This window comes from Anguilla rostrata, chromosome 17 (genome assembly GCF_018555375.3).
Source record: "Anguilla rostrata isolate EN2019 chromosome 17, ASM1855537v3, whole genome shotgun sequence".
NCBI classification, from domain to species: Eukaryota; Metazoa; Chordata; class Actinopteri; order Anguilliformes; family Anguillidae; genus Anguilla; species Anguilla rostrata.
Window position 1 is genome coordinate 28,197,702 of NC_057949.1, and position 8,347 is coordinate 28,206,048.

At 43.4% G+C, this 8,347-nt stretch overlaps 1 protein-coding gene across 1 annotated transcript in view; it reads right to left on the bottom strand.

The window, feature by feature from the left end:
* The window catches only part of LOC135243008 (protein FAM171A2-like), a 31,589-nt gene extending 23,426 nt beyond the window's left edge, over positions 1-8,163 (bottom strand). The window contains exon 1 of the mRNA XM_064314420.1: positions 7,906-8,163. Within this exon, the coding sequence (XP_064170490.1) occupies positions 7,906-8,005 (100 nt within the window). The 5' untranslated portion in view covers positions 8,006-8,163. The remainder of the gene's footprint in view (positions 1-7,905) is intronic.
* Positions 8,164-8,347: the final 184 nt, after the last annotated feature.

Here is an 8,347-nt window from a genome sequence, read left to right on the forward strand (position 1 = left end):
GATTTCGTGGGACCGGAAAACGTAACTCTGCCGGGCAGCAGCCTTGAACTGCAAAACTCACCGGAATTTCAACAATGTTTTTTCTTCCAAATTTCGCAGCTCGCGAGCAGCGAGCACTTCCTGAGTGAGCGTTCTTTTCCAATCGCACTGTTCGGGGAGGCAGTCAAGATAAGCAGCGCCGTTTTGGCACACAAACAGCAGCTGACACATTCTGTGTGCTGCACCCGTGGTCCCTGCGTCTCCGTATAACACGTGTACCCATTAAACTGGGGATGCACAATCATATCGGGCTCATAATGGCAAAGGCCGTCACTCGCTTGACACTTACAACTCATTTTTGTCGGTTTTTCCCTGATGCATTATGGCCAATAAGATGGGTCAATATGATGGTAAAACATACTGCACATGCAACGCATTTGATAGCGTACTGATACGCATCCATTCTGATGCTCATTCGCTGTTTCTCCGCCTGCTCTGAACGCACAGTGCCGCACCATCCTGTTGCTCCTTTGATACGCGTGTTGAATGTACCTTTACCTGCCAGGCCTGGCCGTGTAATTCTCTCCGCATACGGTGTGTCTGACAGGTTAAGTAAGTGAACAAGTGTTAATAGAATAGGCAAATGATGTAAATGCGAGCAGGATAAGTCAGCGAATAAACGCTGAGACGCCGGTCTCGCCTCAGCTGAAAAATCACCATGACAACTAGTGCCCCGGGGCCCCTCTGGGACGACATTCCACTCGACGCACTGACTTCCTTTTCAGGTCACATGACGCATTCCTCCACACGCTGTCTTCCTTTTCAGGGTCACATGACTCTGACAGCTGAGGACACACAGGAACCCCCCCCCCCCCACCCCCAATGAGCGCAGACAGCAGGGGGCTGGACTGACAGTCATATTTCAGGGGAGGATGCACTGTTCCTGTCTGTGGCCAGGGGGCGCTGGCAACAACAGGGCACCAACTGGCATCAACGTCCAGTAACGCTGTAATTTCAACTGCAATAAGGCAGGTCTGAGACCAAACCTGACCTCATCCACTAGTCAGGGCTAAACCCAAAGCAAACTTTGGCTGTAATGCATGGTTACATAACAATCTGTCTTAACCCGTTTTTATTTTACTGACTTCAACAAGGAGGTTGTATTTATAACGCAAAACTGGACCGTGTTAAACGTACTTAAAGTATTTCCTGGACCTATACTTTATGCATACTATCTATGAACTACTTTAAATAAAATTTATCCTAAACTGGTAGACTCAAAGTGTTTTAAACCATGATTTAAGTTTACTTCTGAAAAGCAAAGTTGAAGTTAAAGTGCACGTTAAGTATATTACCTGGGATTTAGTTAAAAAAAAGTGTCCTTAAGGTACATTGACAAACTTCATTTTTGTAAGGGTCATCCATAGACCCCTGGCACATCCCAGCTTTCACCAATTAGTTCTGGGCCAGGCACAGCCCACCAGCAGCTTCCAATTCTACTCACATCTAGTGGCTGCACATAATTAACACCAATGTGCATTATCTAAACCAGCTGTAGGAACCCAGGGAGCGTGTCATAAAGACACGCAAAGAAGAAAAGTGTAAAAAAAAAAGAAAAAGTAAAGCAATAAATAAATCACTGTCAAGCTAATCACACTCAAATGCTAAGAAATGCATTCCCACACACACGACTGAACCATATTCAATTTATAGGGGCTCTTTAATCTTTTCCTCTATTATGCAAGTTGAAAAAACTAAATCAAAGACTTTAAACTTGCAGAGAGTCCGGCTCGTCTCGTCTCCACGGATCAGCGCAGAGTAGAGTTACAGGAGAGGAGCGTCCATAACAGACACGCACCAAATTCCACGCATCACTCAGTGTATGACCTAGCATCACTGGCTTTGAAGACAGTGCGTGGCCTAGCACCGCTGGCTTTGAAGACAATGTGTGGCCTAGCACCACTGGCTTTGAAGACAGTTTATAGTCTACCATCACTGGATTTGAAGACTATGTGTGACCTAGCATCACTGGCTTTGAAGACAGTGTGTGGCCTAGCACCACTGGTTTTAAAGACAGTGTGTGGCCTAGCACCACTGGCTTTGAAGACAGTGTGTGGCCTAGCACCACTGGTTTTGAAGACAGTGTGTGGCCTAGCACCACTGGCTTTGAAGACAGCGTATGGCCTAACATCACAGGCTTTAAAGACAGTGGACTGCCAAGTGGCAGTAGTACTGAAGTGGCATTGGTCTTTAAGGTAGATTTTCACAGTACATTTAGCAACACACAGGACTCCCACAAGATGCCCGGATCAGCTTGTACCCGATGTTTGCTGATATACGGAAATCGCAAAGCCAGCGACATGACTCACGTAACAGACTTTGGTGGACTTTGATTAGTGGCACATTAGCATAACCACAAGGGCCTCTGTTCTGGGAAAATCACTCACGATGTGACAGTTTGTGAAAAATTCTCCCAGCTGAATCTTGACCCACTGATTTACTAATTCAGTCAACCTTGCTGAGGCAACGAGACTCTTGAGGTACTACGATAATGACTCCAGTGTGCTCATTAGAGTTAATTATGACACTAAAACTGTTTAATTGCACACCTGTGGCTAGTAGGCGGATTGTGATTGTGGTTGCAGACTTTAACCCTTAACATTGTTAGCTTTTAATGTTGCACTAAAAGCAAACAAAAAAAAAGAAAATAAATATTTTCCGAAAATTTTGCCTATTTTCTCATTTTCCATTACTTTTTCATGACTAGAAACCGGCAAGAAAAAATTCCAGGTTTTCCATGACACGTGGGAACTCTGACTGTGGAGTGCATCATCTCCACTAAGGGAAGTAAAGTCCTCAGTGCAAACAAAATGATATCATTTCGCTATTACAGGAATGAACGGTTCATTCATACATTCTTACACTGCACTGCATGTAGTCTCCTGAGTAAATGTTTAAATGAATGTACATAGAAACAGTGATAGACGACATCGTAACACTGATGAAATCCATGGAAAAGAAATCCTGTGTAGGAGGCTGGATGGATGGGAGTTCTGTCAACAAATGCCGAAGCCTTGGAAGAGCTATTCGCTTGCCAAGTGTTGACGACAGACTTGGCCACTTAAAGAGAGGCATCAATTCACTGTGGCTGTTTAGACGAACGGAAGTAAAAAGGCCTTTGCCAGGAACAGAATCTGAACAAGGACACTATCAGATGGTGATGCCTCTATAAGAATAGTGTTTGAAATAATAAAAAATAAAACAACCCTTAAGCTGTCAACTATACATAGTGGTGAATATGCTTGCACATAAAATTCAGTTTGTGAACAGAGTTAAAATCTTTTCTAAGAGCAGAAATGAATGGGACTGAAGGTATAAGGTCTGTGGCAGGACATAGAATGTTGAGAGGTTCAGAATGTGGGGTAACAGTATGCATATGATAACTGTGATGACAGAGAGGTGGAAGAGAGAGTCATCCTCATTGATTAGTGTGTGTGTGTGTGTGTGGGGGGGGGGGGGGGGGGAGGGGTCAGGGACGAGCTACAAGAGCAAAGAGGTCCCCAACCCAATCCTGGAGAGCCACCAAGCCTCCTGGCTTTCATTGTTCAGCGCTCATATGACCAATCAAGCAGCTGCCTACGCGGTTAGCTCATTCCTGGATCTGAACTGGTTACTGATTTAGAGGAAAAATCAGAATCAGAAGACTCTGTGTCAGTCCAGTACCAAAAGCTTGCGTGCTAGGGGCTAGGGTCAGGTTAAACTTCATAAGCTACTTTCAAACTTTGCAAAACACTGTTCCAGTGACAGGGGATATATTTACTAATAGGATGTTTAATGGAAAGATGACTTTTCAGGCTATTAGTGCACTTTATTGGAAGTGATTACAATAACTAGAATACATTTCCAAGGTTTTAAGACCGAGTAAAAGCCCAGTTGAAAACCATATTTTAACCATATAAAAAAAATAAAATAAATACAGGATATTTATTTGGCTATAACAGATCCTATAATTCTACATTTAAGCACGAAGTAGAAGACAAGTACCATTCATTCCTAGTTTTAGCAAAAGCCTAGGCTAAATAGTATAATGAAATTTTCTGCTTGATAGGCTATAGTTTTAAGCTGTTACTGTTGTGAGGTGGACAACTAACAGTTGGTTCTGAGCTGTCCAGTGAGCACCTGTGCGATATTGTGGAGACAGCGAAATCCCTGCAGAGTCATTTTAATTCTCTTCAGCATCTCACATTTGAACAGAACCACCGTAGTCGTGATTTTAGAAACTCTTAGAAACAAACAAACCGAAAATGAACTCTGCATTTGCGTGCGAGCGACAAAGCATCTGCTCTTTAGCAAACAGATCAGCCAATGATTTCATTATAAAGCCGTAATTAAATCCATCATGGAGGACTGGAACGCGTGCAGTTTCCTACGCGCGTCCACATCTACGTCAGAGCTGCCAGAAGAATCCGCACACGTCACTTTGGCGGCAAGTTCAGTTTTAACATCCACTGTTGTCAGCGATATCGTACCACAATGTGCGCTGATGTTTTTTTTTTGCATGGTGACAAAGGCCTGCTTTTCATCAACATCTGCTCTCAACTCACAATTAAATGCAAGTATTTATTTTAATTGGCCAACTGACACTAATAACCTAAAGTCACGTTAAACCCTACAGTAAACTCTGGGTGAAAAGAGGGCAGTTTACTCCAACACGCAATACATCAGAGATGCCTGTAACATCTGATGGAACAAATTTTAAAAATTATTTAATCTATTCCTAACCACCATAAAGGCTTAACTATTTAATGTGTAAGATCATAAATATGTTATTAGAATGTTCTCAACCGGTCTGAAGAATGACAGCGTTGTCCAATACTCCTCACCCTGAAAAGGCAGACAGACACTATCAAGTTAACTCCGAAGCACACTACCAAGCGAACTCGGAAGGACACTACCAAGCAAACTCCAAAGCACACTACCAAGCGAACTTGGAAGCACACTACCAAGCAAACTCGAAAGCACACTACCAAGCAAACTCGGAAGCACACTACCAAGCGAATTTGGAAGCACACTACCAAGCAAACTCCAAAGCACACTAGCAAGTGAACTTAGAAGCACACTACCAAGCAAACTCCAAAGCACACTAGCAAGTGAACTCGGAAGCACACTACCAAGCAAACTCTGAAGCACGCTACCAAGTGAACTCCGAAGCACTCCTCACATTTCTGACGAGTCAGCGCCATTACGGTTTCACGGTCAATCTTTAAGTGTTGATTTATCATCGGGGAAATCACAGTGAATTATGACGTTAGCCTCCATGTAAGCACTATTCCCAGGGTGTGCGGCAACACGGGTAAAGCGCTTTTATCACTGCACAATTTATGACGCAGCATTACTGCTCATCGACGGAGGGGCTTAAATTACCGAGGCAGAAAGCGTGTGCTCCGCATGATCTGTGCATGGATACTCGCGGGCGGTGACCCACATAAACAGAGCCGCTTGTTTGTCTTCCTGCCCACACCGTGACGTGCTAAATCACTTTCTCTCCCTCCGACACAAAGCATTTAATTAAGCGTGTGACTGAGCGCATTCGCTCGGGCTCCGTTCGTCTCATTCGCAATTAATTAATTTCGTCCGATCCGATGCCGCCTCGGGCTTCGAAAGGAAGTCAGAAAGCAAGGCCAAGGCAGAGTACGTGGATAAAAATGTGACCATGTGACCAGGAACAGTCACAGAGGAGCCAAAATGGGGCTTTGTGCTTTTCTCCAAATCAAAAAAAGGTGGATCTTAAATCTGTCACACACAGCACGGAATGCATTTCACTGTAGAACAACTGCAAACGCCCATCAAATCAGATTCAGTCAAAACTCTGCCCACTGTGTCCAGTGGATAAGAAAATCACGACATCATCATTACAGACCATTACAGAGTGCATGACACGTTTGTTTGTTTCCTAAAAACAAACAAACAAAACAAAAATAAACAGTAGAGCAGTAATTCACAGCAGGTATATGAACGTGCATGTTTGTGACTGGGGATCCTGTCGGCCACCCACAAGCTGCAGAGAACTTCACGAGTGAGTGGCAGGGACAGCCTGAGGTGGAGCGGGCAGAACAGGGGGACTCTGACTGTTTGTGAAACAGGGACCCCCTACACCCAGGCTCAAAGGCATTCAGGGGACCCCCCGTGCATCATAACTTTTAAAAAAAGGGTTACATTTAAGAAAAGGGGGGGGGTGGGGTGGTGTGGCGTGCAGTGTCATAACACTAGGAACAGACAGACATTGTCACCAAGCAAAACACACCAACTGCAGGTGTTGGGGGGTACAATCCCATTCCAAGTTTCACAAAAGCGGACAATTCTGTTACATTCAAACCACTAACCTCCTCCCAAATGGAAATGCATAAAGAGTCTGTTATTTGTCATTATGCAACATAATATATTTCAGTGCACCTGTGAAGATCTTACAGAATGTTTTGAAAAGGCCAGAATGTTTTCCCACATATCCAGCAGTAGTTTTGGTTAAAAATAAACAAAAATGTCCAAATAAACCCAGCACAATGATCACTACTCCTACATGGCATTCATCTAGGATAGAAAAATACTCTGTTGTGTAGAAGGAGCACAACACAGCTAGGCCACATGTGATTCACCAAGTCATTAGTAGGACACTTAGAAATAAGGAAAACATTCCAAACCTTGGACCTTAGAGCAATTGCCATTACAACAATGCACTATTGAATGGTTATTATCGCAACCGAAAAGTTATTCGTAACCCCTCACAGTAAGATTTTCACGGAACACCTGCACAACATTGCTCAGCAGTAATGCAAGAAGCCGCGTTCACTAACGAGATTGAAGTCAGCAATAATGTCATTTAAATAAATTTGGTGCACAATATCCATAGCGAGCACCAACGTAGGTCGCCTACTCCAGGGCGCGCGCTGCAACCGGAACTTTTCGGCAAACTTTACACTCTCGCTGACGTATCGCTCTACGCGATGTAAAGATGAGCAGTTAAAATTACAAACCCATCGCGGCGTTATGTCACATGAACAATACCATTACGCGTGTCAGTCACAAAATTCCACATGACATTATCTCAAGGAATACAATGTCATAGCCGCTCAATTATATTCTACGCAAGAGAAACTAATTCAGTATTTGGTCCATATTTCTATTTAGATCCAACGATGGGTACCTCTTGTTTTTTCTTGTGTTTAACACTGCGTGCGCAGTACAAAATTAACCGTTCAAGCGACACAATTAGTTTAACAAGCAACCTTAGGCAAGAGGTGACAGCCTACCTTATATAAACGTGTATATATATATAATATATATATTTAAATATAAATAATGAAACACTGCTGATGCTCGAGTTTATAAAATCAAGGCAGTCATCTAGTCGTAAACAACCTGATGGATAAATTTGTCATCGCCATTTGCAAATTACGAAAGTAATGTTTATTAGTTATTCTGAAAGTATTTACAAAAATAAAATTAGCTATACATATTTTAAAAAACGATATTTGCAGGGCACATCAGGTTCCGAGCACGTTGGTGTTATCTTCGCAAAGCTGCACACCATAATGACGTATCATAACGGACTTTACTAATATTAATGTACAATTTAGTCCTACTACCATAGCCCATTCCAACATTCACAGAAATCAGGCGGTTTAAAAATCCTTTGTTTCTCAACTGTAGATGTACTCTATAAGCAGACCTTGCATTCACTCGGGCGTAATCAACTGTGGTATAAAATGCGGCGGTTACATAAGCAACCCATCAAAGCCACCCTCTCGTATCGAGGGCTTGTTGCGAAAAAAACATTACATCAGCAAAACAGTTTCACATGAAATCATGTCAAATGCACACTGCCCATACCACCGTGCCGCCCGTGCCAAACCAAAAAGCCGAACTCACCTAGTGGTCCCCGATCCGGAATGGATTTCGGCAGCACCTTCCAGACGTTGCCGAAGAAAAGAAAGAACAGGAGAAAACGAGAGGTGCGCAGCGATGGCATCCTTATTTAAAAATCACCACTCGCCGCTAGGTAGCCATTCATCCATGTTGATTTTTGGGGGGTGGCAGGCTAGAGACCACTCTCCAGACTGCTAGCCTTTGGCGTTCAGATGCCCACTCCCTAGCACGCTCACGCTCTGCTGCGCTTTTTAGTTCCATTGTGCTACGTAGGAGTAGGGGCTGTTACACGATGGCCAGCGCCCTCTACTGGTCTAAAATAAAATTGGCGTGTGGGAAAGGCGACAAATCGAAACCAAGCGACATTATGTCACATGACTTAGACTTTTAATTAAATAGCATTGGTTTTTACACAGGTCTTTGTCCTAGCTTATTTAGTATCGAG